Below are 19,835 nucleotides of genomic sequence, written 5' to 3' on the forward strand. Positions count from 1 at the left end.
TTTCTGTTTTTTCCCCAACCTTCTACCATATAGTGCTTTTGTGATCAGAGAGAAAATAATAAATGCAGCTTTTAAAGCTTGACCCTAAAATCAATAACCCACCACAGGTTGTGAAGATCTTTGTTTTAAATGGCCCTGCAATAGAAGTCAGAGAAGGCAATGGCACCCTACTCCAGTACTCTTGCCTGCCAAATCCCATGGACAGAGGGGCCTGGTGGGCTGCAGTCCATGGGGTCACTAGGAGTTGGACATGACTGAACGACTGCACTTTATTTTTTCACTTTCATGCATTGGAGAAGGAAATGGCAACCCACTCCAGTGTTCTTGCCTGGAGAATCCCAGGGACGGGGGAGCCTGGTGGGCTGCCGTCTATGGGGTCGCACAGAGTCGGACACGACTAAAGCGACTTAGCAGCATCAGCAGCAGCAATAGAAGTAACAAGTCTGAATGGCTTGATTTACTAATGACTGGGACCTTATGGAGAAATACCAAGCAAAAGTGCCTCAAATGTGTCCCTCTGCAGTCCTGTAAGCAGTCAATAAACTACCACTTGCCATGTCACTTGGGGATGTGGAAAGTGACGGTCTCATAGAAAGAATGAATTCCCCAGCTCTAACCCTGAAGAGAGGCGTGCAGTCCCATGGTGGTGCTCAGCACCGAAAGGTCACAAATACAGCCACACACGACTTTCCATTAGACATCATTATACACAAGTCCCCTGTATTCCTACACAGCAGCAACGAGCAATTGGAATTGGAAATTAAAAAGTCACACTATAATCCAACTTAATTCACAAAATACACATAAAGTAGTCACACATATAATGGCTTCGTGTGCTAAAGTCACATCAGTCGTGTCCAACTCTTCATGACCCCATGGACTGTAGCCCACCAGGCTCCTCTGTCCATGGAGTTCTCTGGGCAAGAATACTGGAGTGGGTTGCCATTTCTTCTCCAACAGAAGCTTTTAGGAAACAAGTAAAAACTTATGATATGACCATGCCAATTTGGATCCAATTCTAAGAATACTCTCAAAGTTTATCATGACATGTTTAATGCAAATACAGTTAAAAAGATATAAATGCAGCAGGTGGTAAACCAAAATTTAGACAACTATCAGTTTAGACCTCTTGTTTCTTCCCAGGGAGACAAATAACTGACTTGAACAATGCTGATGACTTCTTGCATTGATTACTTTACTTTTTTCCTATGCTTGTCTTTCTAATCAATAGTCAAAAATAAATTCTCCCTTTTATTGAAGAGTATTGCTGGTAGGAACTGAAGCCTCACTTCTGTAGGTTTGTAGGCTCGTGTCTGTGTGTGAGGGTGAAGAGTTGAAGCAGGCACTGCACTGAGCGCCTCAGAATCTCCTTGGAGAATGAAGGACGTCTTGCCTGGCCCTGGCCCTGGGGGCGCTACCGCAGCCCTCAGAACAGCCTCTGGGGAACATGAGCGTGCCACGGCCCCCCTCCTGGGCAGCCTGCCTTCAGCAACTGGCAATACAGCAGTCTACAGCCTGGCCTTCTCAGCTTGCCTGGGGACAGCTCCACGGCGTCATTTCTGACCGAGGCTGCATCCCAGCTCAGCTTCTCTCCCGGCCCATCCTCCTGCCCTCTCTTTCCTCCCACAGGTGCTGAGCCCAGGACACACGCATGCTTGCGCTCACGTGACCCACGCTGGGCCAGGGGAGGGCTGGGAGGTGTGGCATGTCACCTCCGGCTGGGTGTTCACTTCCAGAGAGAATCTGACACTCGGGGAGGAAGAGCACAAACCTCTGTCAGGGCTCCAGGCCACACTGACTTCACAAGCCTATCTCACAAACCACACAAGGAAGGAAAGCCATGCCATCCTCCTTTCACACACTTAAAAAGAGGAGCGAAGAACAAAGAGGGCACTTTTGGAAGACGGGCATGCAGTGTGCCTGAAAGGCGGGTGGGGCTTTCAGGGGACCACAGGAGGCAGGACGGCAGCTGCTTAGCCCACTGCTTGGTCTAATCCCCTGAGCTGTCCTGTTCCTGGTACTATGGTCGCAGGGTGTTAATTAAATCATTCTCATTAATTCAGCCCAAGTGTAAATTAGGATGGAATGAAGATAAATTAGGTTTGAAGGCAGCTAATACATTTAACCCCATGCTGCTTATTTTGCAGCCTAACAAAATAACATTGTTAAGGGAGATAACAAGGCCAAAGGCTTGGCACAGCTTCCTAATAGCATTAAAAACGAGACCTTGGTTTGGTGTCACAAGGCAGAGGCGAAGACCAGCTCCCAGGGGCCCAGGGGACCGGCCTGACATCTTGAGGGAGGTGGTAGCCATTGTACCACAGGGAAGTCTGTAGAGTTTCCCAAGATGTTTATGACTCATATCTCCGAAGTCTATATCATCCGGTTTGATCACAAGTCTATCTAGAGAGTTCTTCCTGTATAAATACAAGACTTGCTCATCTTTTCTTCCAGTAAGTGAAGTGATAAGAACTACCTTTAGGACTGGCTGAGAGACGCTGGAGGAATAACAGTTTGAATGGCTGTGATCCTAAATTGCCAAATCACTTTCAGCTGTGAAGTAAACATTAGAAACTGCCTATAGGCCTGAAAACTTACCATGCATCAGCTCAAGCAAACCAGTGTACGGTTTGTAGGTCACTTGTCTTCCAGTTTTTATAACCCATAGAATAAGTAATTTCTTTTCCCTTCCTCCATGCTGCTTATCTCCCTAAGGCAGATGAAGTGAATGTATACAGTCACTAAATACGTTCAAGATTTTCCAGACCACAACTTTTTTTCCCCTTCTCTTTTCTTCAAGTGTGGAAAGGTGGCCATGTTAGGTAGAAAAGATACAGGAAAACCGCATGGGTGGATGACAGAATGGCCAGATGGAGTTCTCTCTTTTCTCAGTCCTGCCTGCTGAGCTATTTGCAAAGACATGTAAACTTTGCTGTCCCCCCACCCCCTGTTTAAGGACACTCTGCATTTTCTGAGTGGTAAAGACGCAACAGAAACAGATGGCCTGTTCTTAGCTCAGCGGCTTCCTGTGGCAAAATCTCCAGCCAACCAAATGAACTGAGGACATGTGTTATTCCTAGGCAGGGTCATCTAGGTACAGGTCCCAGTAGATTTGGTAAGTAAAGGAATAAGAAAGAAATAAGAAGGAAATACTTCTCTTTAATGAGAAAAAGTATATAATCTTTTACACAGAATACCAGCCCCCACCCCAGTCCCACCTTCCAGGGCAGATATTATTAACATTTGGTCTTCAGAACCAACCTGCTTGTTTTTGACCCGCAGTCCAGAGAGATAAAGCGCTAGGAGGAGGTGCCTCCAGAGGCTGCACTGATTACCTTCCCCCACACCTTGCCGCAGGCTAAGAAAACATGTTTTTTTAAAAGACATCTGTGCAATACAACACGTTTACCTCTCGGCTTTTCAGCACCTATCTCCAATATCTGCGGCCTTTCTCTGTCTTCGCTGATTTTTATCCACATCTTTAGGAACCAGGGGTCGGCTCGCAACATACCCGGTCTCTTTACCTTGCAGCTGGTAGACCCCCTGCACGTGGGTCTGACCGGTAACCGATCTGGCCTCTCTGGCTTTGTGGAGCAGTCTGGAGCCGCGACTCTGCATAATAAGTTAAAATATGAAGCAGATCTGTAAAGGCTCGTGGTGAAGCTGACGAGTTAATGCGAACAAAGGACTTCAGAGGGCACTGTCTTCCTTTGTTTGCAAGGAGCGAAATTTCTCAGCGCGAATACCTGGAGGGACCGTGGTTAAAGGAAAGTGGGGTTAAAGGACCTAGAGGGCCTTGATTTCTAGTCTCTGGATTCTGGGCGCGCCGGGGGGAGCCTCCTCTGCCTGTTAAACCATTTCTGCGTCTAATATTTAAAAGAAAGCTGGGAAGTGAGGATCTCCACTCTAGCCATTGCAAGTAGCAGTGTGCCCTCGAGCTGGACAGTTCACTTCAGATCTCCCTGGGCCTCAGATTCCCAATCCGTAAAAAAAAGGGCGGGGGGCTGGACCGGTAATCTCTACAGTTCATTCATATACTTTATTACAAATGGCCAATAAAAACAGGCATTTCAGCTCCCCGTGGAAAGATAAGCCCTTGGTACAAAGATCAAAAATGGGTTTCATAAATAGTGATTGCCGTTCGAGATTTTCTGATCACGTTTCCTCTTCGTGGCACGCGGCGCTTCAAACGTGTATAGGCTGAACCATTTCTCTGCTGAACTCCTACCTAACACAACCTGGAGATAAAAGACAGGAAAGGGCCGGGTCTGAGGGGGCGATTAAAGGTTTATCACTACGGAGAGGTGGCGGCGTGGCCACTCCTTGGAGCAGTTCGTTTTGAATGAAGCGGCCACGGCGATTGGCTGCAAAGCACGTGGTGCGCGCTCCGCCGGACAGCGCCCGGCTGCTGCTGCCCAGGGCGGCGTGGGGCAGATTCCGGCCGCGGGTGCCGTACCCGCGGTGGGTGGGTGCGGGGGGGTAGTACGTGGGGGCAGGAAGCGCTCGGGGCTCGAGTCCTTCTGGTCCCGTGCCCTACAGAGAAGCCCTACAGAGAAGCCCTACAGCCTGGCTTTGCCCAACCTGCGGAGTGCCTACAGTGTCCAAAATTGTGTTCATACCTCGCCACTGTCCTCTTTCCAGGTATCTCGCCCAGCGGGCAGGCTGTGTGCGCCCAGGGCGCGAACCACTAACACCCGTCTCGCCCGTTGTCTCTTCGCCGAGCCTCACGTCGGCTCCCGCAACGCAGAGAGCACACCTGGGGGGCCGCGCTGTCCCCACCCACCCCAGAAAGGTCCCTCAGCACCGGACTCTGCTCAAGACGCAGACACAGCTACCCAGGAAAACTTGTTTTACTCGCGATTCCCGAAGGTTGCAGCTGCTCGTGGCTGAGATTTCGCATCCGCTTTGTCTCTCTCTCTACTTGCCACAGCCCCCTCCCCCGCTTCCTCTCTCGATTAACTCCCCCGACACGCTCTCCTCCCCTCCCTCCTCCTCCTCCTCCGCCGGCCGCTTTCACGCCCTTCCTCCCTCCCTCCCCTGGTGTCACTTTTTGCCTACGCGCCCTCTCCCCTCCCCTCCCCTCCCCGTCTCGCCGCTTATAGCCGGGCGCGGGGCTGCTGGGCGCTGACTGCTCGGGCAGCCGGAGAGGAGGCGGCGCGGCTGAGGCGCTGCAGAGACCGAGTGGAGACGCCAGGCGGCCGCCGGCGCGCACGGCTCTTTCCAGCTCCCACCCCCGAGCGTTCAGCCCGCCTCCTTCCGCGGCGCCTGCGGCCGCTGGCTCGCTCTTCCCTCCCGAGCGCCCTCCGGGAGCTGCTCCGCGGGTGGCAGGCCCAGAGTCCTTGACCTGGGAATCGTGAGACCGCGGCGATCAGCCCGCGGTAACCAGCCAGCGAGCCGGAGCCCCATGCGCGCTCCTTTCGCCAGGGCAGTCGCTGTTGCTCCCTGGGGCTGAGACGTCTGCTCCGTCGCCTCCCCGCCGGGTTACCGAGGCCAGACCCAACTAACTGGTTGTGCACTGTGGCCGGCCGCCACTGCTGTAAGTCTCCGCCACCGCCGCGGACCTGTTGCGGGCGCCGCGGGTTTCAGGGGCTGCCTGGTCTGCGTGTGTTTGTGTGTGTGTGTGTGCGCGCGGGCGCGCACCGCGGAGCCCGGAGCTCCGACTTAGGTGGTGGTGGGGAACTGTTCTCGGGCGGAGACCCCGGCCCGCGGCTGCGCTCCTAGGGCAAGCGCTTGGAGCCGGGCACTGCCCGAGGGGCCTCCTCTCCGCCGCCCGGAGGAGCCGCTGGGGAGAGAGGAGCTCAGCCAGGATACGATCGACAGCCCCCCGCCGCCCCATTCCCCTCCGCGGGAAGAGCTGTGCCGAGCGACCGGGATTGTTTGTTCCCCTTGCACCCTACGCGGCACTGGGGTCACGCACAGACACCCCTAGTGAGGGCGTGTTCACTGCGGCCAGATGTCTGTGGGGAATGAATGAAAACTGCTTTCTAAAAAATTAGGTTTTTGTCATTCAAGTTGGTTAGCTTTAACATGCTTAGTTTCGAAGGATAGGAATTGGTAGGCGGGGTGGAGATGAACCACAGAACTTGGCATGTATCTGGTGTCGCCCTCACAGGCATGGCCATGTGTTAAAGAGCGTTACAAGTGTTATAGAGGACTCTATGGTAAAATGCCTTTCTTGTTAACAGTCTCTTTATAGTGTTGTTCCTTTGTTATCAATAATGTAAATTGCCTGAGAAAATCTGCCTAGTTTCTCCTTTGATGGCCTGGAGATCAGGTTCAAAACTTAAAGAAATGTGACGCGCTGCTAAGTATTGGAGGCTGAGATCCTGGTTAAAGAGCATTAAGTGAACTGAAGTTACTGTAGCCAGAATTCCTTTTGATGTTCACTGGTAATAGCAGCCCTTTTCCCCTTCTTCTTTGTAGAGGCAGGTTAAGTATATGTGTGCGTTTTTTGGCCACTTACTTGGCATGCAAATATTATTTCTCTGGGGGCTTAAAAAATGCCAGAAGGATGATTCATTCTGTGTTGAAGGTGTGTTTAGAGGCTGTACACATGGTTTCTGCTGATGTTTTCATGTTTGCATATTTCTAAACCAAAAGGCAAGTTGTCTCCCTTGGGTCTTCAAGTGTACCTTTTAATCAAATATTCCTGCAGGATTGTTGGATTTTGACTGTGACTCACTTCTCCATCTGGGTGGCATCCAAGATGACAGGCTAGGCTCTTCTGCTGGCTTTTGAACCTACTTGGGAAATCCAGGAGCATAAACACAGGCTGTAAAGAGATGCAGATCCTATATCCCACAGTCTTCTAAACTGTTATGTTAAGTGTAAGCCTGCCTATGAGTGTTGTTTTACACTGCTCAGGGAAATGCCTTCTGGGCCTGGTGGGTGTGATTCCAGCTCAATCTGCAGGCACTTTGGTGCTTCTGTACCTTGTGCAAGAGCCTCATTCTTCTGTCAGCTGCATTCACTCTCAGCCAGAAAGAAGGCAGCTTTTTTTTTTTTTTTAATTGAAATACAGTTGATTTACAATGTTGTTAGTTTCAGGTATACAGCAAAGTGTTCAGAATACACACACGTTTATGAATTCTTTTCCATTATAGGCTATTGCAGGACATTGAGTATATATGCTATACAGTAGGTCCTTGTTGGCTGTCTATATATAGTAGTGTGTGTATTTTAATCCCAAACTCCTAATTTATTCCTCCTTTCCCCCTTGGTAACCATAAGTTTGTTTTCTATGTGTCTGTTTCTGTTTTGTAAATAAGTTCATTTCTATCTTTTTTAAAAAAGGTTTTCCATTAAGCAATATCATATGACGTTTGTCTTTATCTGACTTACTTTGTATGATAATCTCTAGGTCCATCCAAGGGAGGCAGCTTTTGAGATTGCTTTGGAAGCATTAGTTAAAAAAAGTTAAAAAGCATAGCTACTCATTTGGAATTCTTGCAAGTTTCTATATAAGGCATAAGAGTATTTATACCATTTTTTGAGGTTTAGGCTAAAACTCTTCTTCAAAGTACTTAAGATTGAATGTGCTCACGCACATGGTGGCTACAGCAGGTAAACAGCAGGGATGCTAATTCAGGTTTTGAACATTGGAGAACCTGGTGCATTTGCATAGGGTCTTGTGGTTGCCCTTTGGAGCATTGGGCCTTGGGTAACCTGGACTAGACCTTAGAGGCTTAGCTTGAGGTGGGGGTGATGCTGGCCTCTTCACCATTGGTCACAGCTCAGGTCACTGTGGAGACTGATGGGTGCTTCCTTAAGTCTTAACACCAGAGCCCTAGGACTCTTGTTTATTTTCTTCTCCAGTAAATCATGTCCACTCATGATGAAAAGTTACATGCCTAAAATAAAAGAAAACAAGTTGCAACTCCTAATAGTATAGACCGGTTGTGTCAAAGGCTCCTGCTTCTGTTGTTCTCTGTGTCTGCCTTGCCTCCGCTGGTCAGCTTGAAGGAAACAAGGCTGGTAAGGACTGGCTGTTCCTACTTTGGAACAGATACTGTATCGATGCAGTTCACCATCCTGGAATAAACAACTTCCCTACGAATCCTCTGACAGGCGGGTTCTTGAAGCCTTTTTTTCCTTTGACTTAACAGAAGGGTAGGGTTAAAAAGGAAAAAGATAGTTCAATTTTTGAAGATAGGTGATAGGCATGTCCTGTATCTTTAGCCTACACTTTGATTACTGAGGAAAGCCAAAGAGTCGATTCGGTTCTGCTATAATTCCCATTTAGATACTGAGGAAAGCACCGTAGTCCGCAAATAAATTCTAGAGTGACCCTAAGTTAACAATGGCTGGCAACACACATATACACACACGTGTGTATGTGTGTTTTGATTTAGATAAAGTAACATTTGCATTCTGATCTCCCTATATGCAGGTGCCAGCATTTGGAGGTACCCAGGGATGGCCCTGGCGATCCCTGTGAAATCGAGAGAGAGCAGTGGATACACCCTTTGTTCTTGCAGCTAGTTTTCTAAGAATTGATTTAAAGCAGGGAGAACAGAACAACGGAACTCCTGAGTTTGCTACTCAAACTAGTCTTTCTTTTCTGGGCACAAATCCCCATTTTGGAAGCTGGCCAGAGCAGAAAAGGTGGGTGGTAATTGAGGCCAGAGTCTATTCTGTGTTTCCAGGATAGCTTGCTGATCAGTTTATGGTCATGTTTATATTGGGGCTCTTTTAGGACTGAAGTGGTAGAGGTGTCTGGTTAGAAATGATTTGTAATGTTAAGTAAATGTTTGGTCACTTCAGAAGTTGGTTTACACCTTCGGTTTTAGTGTTACATTTCCCATTTACTGTACCTACACTTTGGTAAAGACAGTGGGTATTACCAAAGGAATTCTTAATGGAATTAGTTAGTAGGTATTTGTCTTACACATGGCTTTATGTTGCATAGGGCATTAAAACTTGTGCCCATCGCAGCGTTATGAGAGCTGGAGACTGGCATTGCAAGTGACCAACCCTGAATCAGCTGGACCAGGGCAGGGACCTGTGAGAATGAGACCTTGATCCTCTTGGCTTTTGCTGACTTACATTCTCAGGAACTTCAACATCCTGAAAGTTGGCAATCAGGTTTTCCAAGATGAACCTGCTCTTGAGCAGTGACTTTTTTTTTTTCTAAACAACGTATAGTTTACATAGCTCAACAGTAGTTTAAGTGCCTTTCCTTATAGGTAACTGTCTCTGGCTTTGGATAGGCCTGGCCATCCATTATTCAGAATAGTAGGCAGCGGGGTCCACAGCGAAGTGTTCTGTTCCCTGGTATCTTTTGTCTTCTGGTTTCGATTGTGGCTTTGGCTCGGCTGTTCCGAACACTGGGAGCATCACTGTTCAGAAGTTGTGTATGGTTTTTTCCAGGAGTGGAAACAATGTCTGTCAGTGTGCATGAGAACCGCAAGTCCAGGGCCAGCAGTGGCTCCATCAACATCTACCTGTTCCACAAGTCCTCCTACGCGGACAGCGTCCTCACTCACCTGAACCTGTTACGCCAGCAGCGCCTCTTCACTGACGTTCTTCTCCACGCGGGCAACAGGACCTTCCCTTGTCACCGGGCAGTGCTGGCTGCGTGCAGCCGCTACTTCGAAGCCATGTTCAGCGGGGGCCTGAAAGAGAGCCAGGACAGTGAAGTCAACTTTGACAATTCCATCCACCCGGAAGTCTTGGAGCTGCTCCTCGACTATGCCTACTCCTCCCGGGTCATCATCAATGAAGAGAATGCAGAATCTCTCCTGGAAGCTGGCGACATGCTGGAGTTTCAAGACATCCGGGATGCGTGTGCTGAGTTCCTGGAAAAGAACCTGCACCCCACCAACTGCCTGGGCATGCTGCTGCTGTCCGACGCACACCAGTGCACCAAGCTGTACGAGCTCTCCTGGCGGATGTGTCTCAGCAACTTCCAGACCATCAGGAAGAACGAAGATTTCCTCCAGCTGCCCCAGGACATGGTAGTGCAGCTCTTGTCCAGTGAAGAGCTGGAGACCGAAGACGAAAGGCTTGTGTACGAGTCTGCAATTAACTGGATCAGCTACGACCTGAAGAAGCGCTACTGCTACCTCCCAGAGCTGTTGCAGACGGTGCGGCTGGCGCTGCTGCCGGCCATCTATCTCATGGAGAACGTGGCCATGGAAGAACTCATCACCAAGCAGAGGAAGAGCAAGGAGATCGTGGAAGAGGCCATCAGGTGCAAACTGAAAATCCTGCAGAATGACGGTGTGGTGACCAGCCTCTGTGCCCGGCCCCGGAAAACCGGCCATGCCCTCTTCCTCTTGGGAGGACAGACTTTCATGTGTGACAAACTCTATCTGGTCGACCAGAAGGCCAAAGAGATCATTCCCAAGGCTGACATCCCAAGCCCGAGAAAAGAATTCAGTGCGTGTGCGATTGGCTGCAAAGTATACATTACTGGGGGCCGAGGGTCTGAGAATGGGGTCTCGAAAGACGTCTGGGTATATGATACCCTGCATGAGGAGTGGTCCAAGGCAGCCCCCATGCTGGTGGCCAGGTTTGGCCACGGCTCTGCTGAGCTCAAGCACTGCCTGTATGTGGTCGGCGGGCACACTGCCGCCACTGGCTGCCTCCCAGCCTCCCCCTCAGTTTCTCTGAAGCAAGTGGAACATTACGACCCCACAACCAACAAATGGACCATGGTGGCTCCCCTCCGAGAAGGGGTCAGCAACGCCGCCGTGGTGAGCGCCAAGCTCAAGCTGTTTGCTTTTGGGGGTACCAGCGTCAGTCATGACAAGCTCCCCAAAGTTCAGTGTTACGATCAGTGTGAAAACAGGTGGACGGTCCCAGCCACCTGTCCCCAGCCCTGGCGTTACACGGCGGCAGCTGTGCTGGGCAACCAGATTTTTATTATGGGGGGAGATACCGAGTTCTCCGCCTGCTCTGCATATAAATTCAACAGCGAGACGTACCAGTGGACCAAGGTGGGAGACGTGACAGCAAAGCGCATGAGCTGCCACGCCGTGGCCTCCGGAAACAAACTGTACGTGGTTGGAGGGTACTTTGGCATTCAGCGATGCAAAACTCTGGACTGCTACGACCCAACGTTGGATGCGTGGAACAGCATCACCACAGTCCCGTACTCACTGATCCCTACTGCGTTTGTCAGCACCTGGAAACATCTGCCTTCTTAAATGCCTTGCATCCTGGAGAGAGTGAGCGTGAGGTAAGTCAGCTTAGCTGTAAGTATCTGTATAGTTGAGTGAGCTGTGTAAGCTCGTACGTGGAATAAGACAGGCTCCATGGAGCCCATCCTGTAGAGGTACCACACAAACTATACCAATAACAGCACTTGCACCCCAAAGCTTAAACACTTGTGTTGATCACAGCTGCAACCCCCCTCCCCGATCATCAGCCAGTGGTTCTCAGCCTCTTCTGAGCCTCAGAATCTGCCAAAGAGCTTTCCAAAATCTGCACACCCCAGAGGCTGGGTTTGTTGGGTCTAGATGGGTCCCAGGCATTAGCATTTTTAGAAAGTTCTTCAGTGGTTCTAATTATGACCTGGTTGGGAACCCTGACCTATGTTAGTAATGCCAGCTCATGTCTTCTGAGCCTTCCCCATTTGCTGGCTGTTGGGCTGTGTGTTTCACATGGATCTTTTCATTTGGTCCCCACAACAACCCTGTGGGATATTATTACAGGAGCACTTTATAGATGAAAACACCTGATGTACATAAGGGTTAAGTAAGTTGCCTGAGGTCATAGGGCTTAGCAGGCAGAAAGGTTGGTCAAGACCTCAACCCAGGCAGTCTGGCTGCAAAGCGTAAGCACTTCAGCTCATGCCGAATGGGCACTTAGTACACTTCACACTGGTATCACCCCAGGAGATAATTGTTGACATTTAGATTGAGCTTCTCAAACCCTTTTTGGAATGAAGTAGGGTTTCAAAAATCGAATGCTGAAAATTATTCCCAGTGTATTCTGTGCAAAATTATTTATTAGCTTATTTAAAATGTCCCCCCGCCCCCCCATCCCCAAACTGCCCCCTTTAGGGCATTCACTAACTTTCGTGAAATCTGGGTCTGTCCTTGGAAAAAGTGGCACCTGCGTTGTATGAGCTTGTCTGATGCGTGGACACAGAGCCATCCAAACCGCCCTCCCTGCAGCTTTTCAGAGTTAATCATTCAGGCTGACCCCATTGTCAGGGTGAACAAAAGTTGTGTTTCTGTGTCATATATCTGAGTACATAATGGTTGTCTTGTGTACTTAAGAGTGTATCATACTCTTGGTTCAAATAATTAATAGGCCTTCGCAGTTCAGGGTTCAGGGAGCTAATGGCTGCCTTGCTTGCTTGTAAAGCACTCTCAGGATTGGCCCCGAAGTCACTTAAGCATATGTAAGCGTAGCACAGAGTACATGGAATGGGTTGATTTGTTTTGGTGACTAGAGGGCTCGTTGCTAATAATAAGAGGATGAAGTTTAAGAATCTGCTTTGGAGGAGCTGCTTGTGAAAATGAACTCATTACTTGGAAAGGTTTGGTTCTGTGTTTAGTATGTTTCACACCTTTCAAGGGGACCGTCCAGCAAAGAGGGGGTTTGGACTTCTTCATTTGTCTTCTCTTCACTCATCTCTTACAGCTTGTTTAGAAACACCAGTAAAATTGAGTTCCCTTTCACGTATAATCTTTCTGTTTCTTTCGTTTCCTCCATCATCTGCTCCCGCCTGTTACAGTTGGTACAGTTCTTCGTAACGCAATGCTGACCTGTCCTGAGACACCGTCAGGGGTGCAGGAACTGTCAGGACCGTCCTCTGGGGAGCGAATGGGGTAACTGTTCCAAACCAAACTGGTTTTTGCAGCCTTGCTGGCATCTCAGTAATCCTGAATAAACAAATGCTCTGAAAGGGGTTATTTCATTTGCGATATAAATGCATTACTCAACTCTAAAGGAAGTTTAAAGAACCTTCTAGGCAGAAGCATCAATTAACAGCCTGCTAAGCTGGGTGTTAGTCCAGAATTGACTATATTTGCATAGGAGAGCCTTAAAAACTGCCAGTGACAGTGGCCATACTTCCAAGTGGTAATTAGCTCGGCATCCTTGGAGCAAGGTAAGGAACTGGAGGCAGAAAGAGAGCGACCACGTGTGTCTGATTCTGGACTTGAGCTGTGGAGTCTGGACCTCTCTGCACTTCAGACTTCCCCTTTGTTAAATGAGTGATTCGAATTGTGCTTTCCTTGACATCTGTCCCAGTTTAGACTTGGATGAATTGATAAATGAGAAAAAAGCAAAGAAAGGGGTGAAAATACCTGGCCCATGTCTGTAACATATTAAGTGTTCAATACTCTTATTAGTGTTCTTTCCTCCCTTCAATTTAGACCTTACCTGGAAGTGGAATTAGCTTTATGTGTTGTGGGAAAATGAGGTTTCTATGACTGTTACCTGCTTGTTATCTCTATACTTCATTTTTGGTACCTTCTTTCTCAGCCCAGAGTGAGTATGTTAGCAAACACTTGAATTCACCCTCTCCTGGGTCTTTGAACCTATTTAATCACACATGTCCGGCCCCTGGGAAATGGAGCAAAAAAAGTGTTGGGTTATATTCGAAACATATCCTCTCCACTCTTGGTGCTATTAGCCAGAGAGTCAAGCACAGGACAAGCAAATTTGAGGGGGCTGGATTTGCCTTTTTAAAGGATGGCGTGGGCCTGATCAAAGCCACTCTTGCAGTTTCCGACTGGGAGAATGTTGGTTTAAATTTTTAAAGTTTACGGCACACAAGACAGTGTTAAAACACTTAAGCCGGATGGAGTGACTTAAAAGAAGTACTGTGTAGGTATCAGTCATGAGCTGCAAGTGCTTCCGGGACCTGGCTTTTCCTTCCAAATGTAGGTGCTACCTGAATGAATAAAGTGTTAACACAAAGTTTCCCTCTGCCTGAAAGCTCATCCACCCAGGTGATTTTAACTCTCTGTTACTGCTCTGTCAGCGCTGGGAGGGACAGAAAGGAAATGCCTTTGATTTCACTCCGTGTTCATGGTGCTCTGTGGCCCCGGCTTGACAACACTTGGATTTTGGTTCACTTTGTTCCCTGCTCCCCTTTGTAGAGGTGTTTTTGTTTTGAGGGTTTTTTTTTTTGTTTTTTGTTTTTTTGGTTTGTTTTTCTGTTTGAGTGCGCAACATCTTGAACTTTCATATTATTACAAGATACATTCTTTTGGCCTCATGTTGATGTATAGGTTCCAAGGAGGTGGGGGTGGGGGATGACACCGTAGTCTAAGGAATGTCTTGAAAGCTTGAATCACTGTTTTGAAATGGAAGAAACAGCTAATGGAATGAATCAGACTTCTGAACACACGAGAGCAAGAAGGACTCCGTGAGTGATGAGCAGCCGCTCCTGAATTCCTTTGTCTCTACTTGGAATTTCAGCATTGGGGCTGCAGATTCCTATGCTAGGGCTGGAAATGTGCTCCAAGAACAGATAGGGGGAGCTTTTCGAAGACAAAAGCCCTCTGAGAACTCTTCTTATGTAAAATTAGACTTAACCAAGTATGAAGGATTGCTGGTGTGAGAAACCACCAGTTCTCATGAAACCTGCAAGCTTGTGCTTACAGCACCTTGAATTGATCATCGACGGTCGGTCAGTCCTGTAGGTGATAAAGCTGAATGCTGCATGCCACAGCCCGAGTCTCCTAAGTGTGGACTGATGAACTTGGAGGATGAACTCCAGCCTTGGCTGCTGAGGCCTGTGCGCTGTCATGTGAAAAGAAGCGAGACTGATTTCTGCCATAATGAATAGCAGAGATGCATTTAAATAAGAGGATTAATATGTCTGTTTTCTATATGGTGAATAAATTTAATTTGGAATCCTTTGTGGTAAATGGGCCAAAGAGGGTGGGGGTGAGTTGGCAAAGGAATCTCTTGTGACCCTCTGGTGATCACTGTACAGTGACGCTGTTTAACCATGGAGAGGAATTACGCGTATCAGAAGCAGAAGATGTAATAGCACCTAGGTATATAGGTTTGATTTGCATGTATGTATGGTTAATCAAGAAGTGAGGATCTTTTCTGTGGATTCTGAGGATCTTTTCTGTTTTTGCTGGAGCATCTGCATGCACGAATGCACAAGTGTGCTCATTTAAGTCTGGCATTTTAAATATCTTTGCACATTGCCTACCAAATGTGTAATTAAGACCTTTAGAAGCAATATTGACCAGCTCTGTCCTGAGTTTAATTTTTTTTTTTTTTAGATTTGAGACTAACAAAAAATCTTCCTTCTCTTCTATTTTAGCTGACTCCATCCCTCGATGAGACAAGATGCGATTTCTACTTTAGAGAGGCCAAATCGAATGAAAGACAAGAAAAAGGAAAAGAAGTTGCTACAAGACTCGCGTCCAATCCACCGCACCTTGTAAATGCTTCTAACTGGACATGAAGGAAGTGGGGGGGAGGGGTGGGATTTTCAGTGCACGTAGCACATGGTTTAAATATGAATGAACAAACCTGTGATCTAGTCCTTGTCTTGTAATTGTGGATTAATGTCAGCATTAATCAGCTTCTCAAAGGGAGAGAAAAGCCAGCCCTTTTTCCTTGCTGTACCATATTCAGCATTTGATTTTCCATGGGTTCCACCACTTATGTGTAAAATTTGAAATGGTTGTCACCTCTCTCTGAGGGGCAAGCTTGAAGCCTCCACACCAGCTGCTGTTGGAGATTTGAAAGCCCGACTGTGGGGCCAGGAGGGGAGCTGGCTGGGCTGGCTGCAGAAGTGAGGACCGCTGGACTCCACGCTAATCTCCCAGGGCTGTGCTCCCCAGAAACGCTTCTGAACAATGGGGACATTGTTGGTAGCTGTTTGCTAGATGTTCTTTTCTATTTATAAGTGACTTTAAACTTTCCCTTGGCTGGTAAGAAATGTGTTGTAGATTTAGCTATTTATTGTTTGAATCCTGCATGCTGAAACAGTGCTTATAGTTGTCTTCACGTGTATGGACGCGTGTGAATGGTTGTACGTTTTGCACAATTTTGTGACCGTTGTGATGTGCTCTGCTGCACAAAAGTGAAAACTTTGGCGTTACAATTAGGGGTATAACTGGAGGGTGGGTTGGGCAGGGTTGGGGGGGCAGATTTTGTAAATGTCAAGACAGGGAAAGATTACAAAATAGAAACTTAAAGTTACATCCTAGAGGTAGGGAAAGCATGAAGGTCATTTTTTTCTTAAATCAGCTTTGGGGTGTCGTGGGCTCTGGTCATGCCGGTGGCTCCTGGGGCAAGGGAAGCCTTCTTTCTGTCCTTCCCATCCCTGTTTGATTTACTTGCTTCTGTCTCAGCTACTGAAGTTTGGAAAGGACCAAATCACTTGGCAGTTTTTTGTTTTTTGTTTTTCCCTTAGTGTGATATCCTGAAATCCTGGAAATTCTATGGTCTAGTTCTGTATATAGGGCACAGGTAAAGGCATTATCCAAAGTTTATTTATTTATCTATTTATTACCCTCTGAGAATGCTTGGCCATAACGCCAGTTAACAGGAAAAAACAGAACTCTCACCGACAGAAATTAATTCACTCATCAGATTTGCTTGACCAAAACCGGTCGTTCTCTATTCCTGCTGTAGCGTTTAGCAAGTGCTAAAAGTTCTCCAAGGTGATATTCAGAGGGGTACAGTGCAAACTTCAGTGCTCCCTCTTAGGTAAGTCTCTAAAAGAACTCTTTGGTGCACGAAAGTGACACGTATGGCCCCCCAAACACCAAAGAACAGTAAGCAGTGGCCCCTTCTGAGAGGCCTCCCTGGAGAGCTGGGAATGGGTTGTGAATACATTCTTTGCTAGTTCCAGTGCTTGTTTGCTAAACATGTGCCGTGATAGGTATTAGTGGTAGACTCATAGGTGCTTCCTCGCAAGTGCTGGGAAGCCCAGCATTTGCAACTCACACTGCTTCCATTGCTGTTTCTCATAATATTGTATCTTAGAAAATAGGGTTTAAGACCAATAACCTTTGACATTGTGTGTTTGCATTGTCTAAAGACAGATAAATCCCTCACATTTCTCTCCACCTGAATTCATTAGACTAATTGTACATGTCCGTCCGTGCCGTGAATAAGTGGGCTATAGTTGGACCAAAATAAATGAGCCATTGAAATCAAAGGGAGGGTCTCAATACTTTGCAGCAGTCAGTCCCTCGCTCTTAGATGTGTTCTAAGCAACGCAAATGTCTGATTGTACCCTGGCGGTATATTGTAGCAGTTACAGCTCCGTAGTTTATGATGCAAATCTGGCAAGATGTGGGTGTCTCTACGTGGCTTTTGAGAGCAGGGTGAATTTTCTGCAGCTGTTGCGAAGCTGTGGTCTGTCCTTGAATCCTCTATTAATTGCAGTGTGTGAGCCAGAGGGAGCGGTGGTCAGGGTGGGCCCGCAGCCTGCAGGGAACTTTCTGGACTCCTGCTCTTTGAATTGACAGAGGCATTTGGGCTCACTACTTGACCATTCTCACCCTGTGAAATGTCCTACACTTTGAAGCAAATACAATTCACAGCACAGTGCACACAAAAACCTTGGCATAAGACAGAGAAGGTTCTTCTTATTCTGTGGACTGGTTGCTGTGGAAACGGATAACAAAGGGCAGCCTTCCACTTCTGGTATAATTGTGTAGACCCCTTTTCTCTGGGCTTGACACCTGTCTGAATAAGAATGATTAGAGCTGAATAATATCCCTCTCTTGACTATTTTGAGTATGTGGTTCACGTACAAAACTGCGTAAGTTGAAGAAGTAAAGTGTTCGTGTTCATATGTACTTGTTTGCTACTACATTTTTGAGGTTTTGTAAAACTGTTATTTTTTTTTTTCACAATGTGAAACTGAAGGTCAAATAAATTATTAGAGATTTTCTCTTCATTGTGTGTATGGGTCATTATTGAATATAGTTTTAGGCATTGAAAAATTGTGCTTTTTCTAGTTGAATTCAAAAGACGATCATTTCAAATTTTTCTGGGTGTCCTCTATTTCACCATTTAGTTATATCCATTTATTAGAGCAATTTTGCACATTAAGTAATTTAAAATGTTGGCCTTTTAGAATATTTAAGCAAACCCAAAATATACCTCAGTTGAGCTTACTGATGGTTTAGAATATAAAGTCATGTACTATGCAGTGGTAAGACAACATGCTTAATATATACAAGGAATTTAGTTTTTGTACTCCTCGTGGGGTATGTTTTGTTAGGAGAGCTGTGAGAAAAGAGGCTGGAGGTAAATCCTGTTTTCATCTGACACTGCCTTGGAGTCATTTAAAGTAAGTGGAAATGTATGCATATTATTTCTTTGAAGTGGCATGAAAAACCACAAGTTTAACCCCTCTGGTACACTTAGCTTCTTTCCAGTTGAAAGCTGCCATCCCAGCCGGCTCATTGTAAAGCCTCTTGCCCCCACTTCAGGATGATTTCGTGTCTCATGGAGATGCTCCTTTCACTTAAGGTGGACCCCTTGTTGTAATGGGCAGAGCAACATTGGGCATAATCCTCTTTGGATAGACATAAATACTACCTTAGAAGTCTAGGAGAGACACAAGTAGGCAGAATGCAATTACTGCCCTTGGACTTGGACCAAGATGTCAGAGCAGATGCCTCAGGTTTTACAGAAGCGTCATTCAGGCCCATGCTGGGTGAGGCTGGTCTGGAGCCAAGCCTTGAAAACAAGTGACTGAAGAATCCTCTGGTCCCTTGGCACACAGTGCTCGTGACCCATGGAAGCCCTGCTGGTGACGTCATCTATGACATCATGTGACTTGGTGAGAAGGGAGAGTTAGTGGACACGTGGGACTCAGTTGCTGAGGGAAAGCCTTGATGCCAGTCCTCAGAAGGCTGGAGAAGAGTTCATGTAGATGATGTGGACCGACTTCTCATTCTCAGGAGTTCTTTATCATCTCAGTAGTGATGTGTAAACAGATTAAAGAAGATACTAAAGATTCCTAATTTTCATTTCATTTGGAAATTTCATTTCATTCAGATATCCTTATCACCCTAAGGGTGGCTGCATTAGTCTAGATTGCCTTCAAATGTGTATAACATCAACTGAAATCTGGCTATGGTGGTTTAACCACAGTGGTGAAAACTTCTGGAGGCTGGCAATCCAGGGCTTGGACAGTCTGCCTACAAGGCCATCAGGGGTCTGGGGTTCTTCTTAAAAAAAAAAATTATTTATTTATTTTGTTTGGCTGTGCGAAGTCCAACCGTGGCAGGTGGGATCCTCAGTTGCGGACGTGGGGTCCTTTTGTTACGGCATTCTGGGTCTTTAGTTTCAGCATGTGGGACCTAATTCCCTGTCCAGGAATCAAAGCCCGGCCCCCTGCATTGGGAGGGCAGAGTCCCAGGCTCTGGATCACCAGGGAGGTCCCGGGGGCTCTTCTGCCTCGGCATCCCGGGCATGGGCCTTTGGTCCTTATGCTTACAGGCTGGCAGCTGTGCTGTGCTGTGCTTAGTCGCTCAGTCATGTCCAAATCTTGGACTGTAGCCTGCCAGGCTTCTCTGCCCACGGGATTCTCCTGGCAAGGATATTGGAGTGGGTTGCCATGTTCTTCTCCAGGGAATCTTCCCAACCCAGGGATTGAACCGGGGTCTCCTGCCTTGTAGGTGGATTCCTTACCAGCTGGGCTACCAGAAAAGCTCATGGCAGCTGTACCTCACAGAACTGCATGTGCATTCTAGGCGGCAAAGATGGGGGCAAAAGGGAAGAAGTATTTGTCAGATGAAATTTCCTTTTTCTTGAGACAATAATAAGCTTTCCAAAAAGACCCACCTAAGAAACTTAAACACCTCTCACTGGCCAGAATTGGGTCTCACAACCTCCTAAAGAAGTAAGAGAGCCTGAAAAGAGGAGTACTTTTACGTACT

General features: G+C 47.3%; 1 protein-coding gene and 1 long non-coding RNA gene across 2 annotated transcripts; one reads left to right on the top strand and one right to left on the bottom strand.

Annotated features, from left to right (window-relative positions):
- Positions 1 to 3,692: 3,692 nt before the first annotated feature.
- On the bottom strand, positions 3,693 to 4,958 carry LOC123330655. The gene is made up of 2 exons (XR_006546716.2): positions 4,620 to 4,958; positions 3,693 to 4,238 (listed from the first exon to the last, which is right to left on the bottom strand). It is a non-coding gene; the product is annotated as an uncharacterized LOC123330655 (long non-coding RNA).
- A 150-nt stretch (positions 4,959 to 5,108) lies between these two features.
- ENC1 (ectodermal-neural cortex 1) lies at positions 5,109 to 17,842 on the top strand. Its single transcript, XM_006043715.4, has 3 exons — positions 5,109 to 5,536; positions 9,370 to 11,182; positions 15,245 to 17,842. The coding sequence occupies exon 2, from the start codon at positions 9,381 to 9,383 to the stop codon at positions 11,148 to 11,150; it is 1,770 nt and encodes a 589-aa protein (XP_006043777.1). The 5' UTR covers positions 5,109 to 5,536; positions 9,370 to 9,380; the 3' UTR covers positions 11,151 to 11,182; positions 15,245 to 17,842.
- Positions 17,843 to 19,835: the final 1,993 nt, after the last annotated feature.

This window comes from Bubalus bubalis, chromosome 19, assembly GCF_019923935.1.
Source record: "Bubalus bubalis isolate 160015118507 breed Murrah chromosome 19, NDDB_SH_1, whole genome shotgun sequence".
Taxonomy (NCBI): domain Eukaryota; kingdom Metazoa; phylum Chordata; class Mammalia; order Artiodactyla; family Bovidae; genus Bubalus; species Bubalus bubalis.

Coding starts and splice junctions, on each gene's coding strand:
- ENC1 (XM_006043715.4), top strand. CDS start 9,381: ATGTCTGTCAGTGTGCATGAGAACCGCAAGTCCAGGGCCAGCAGTGGC.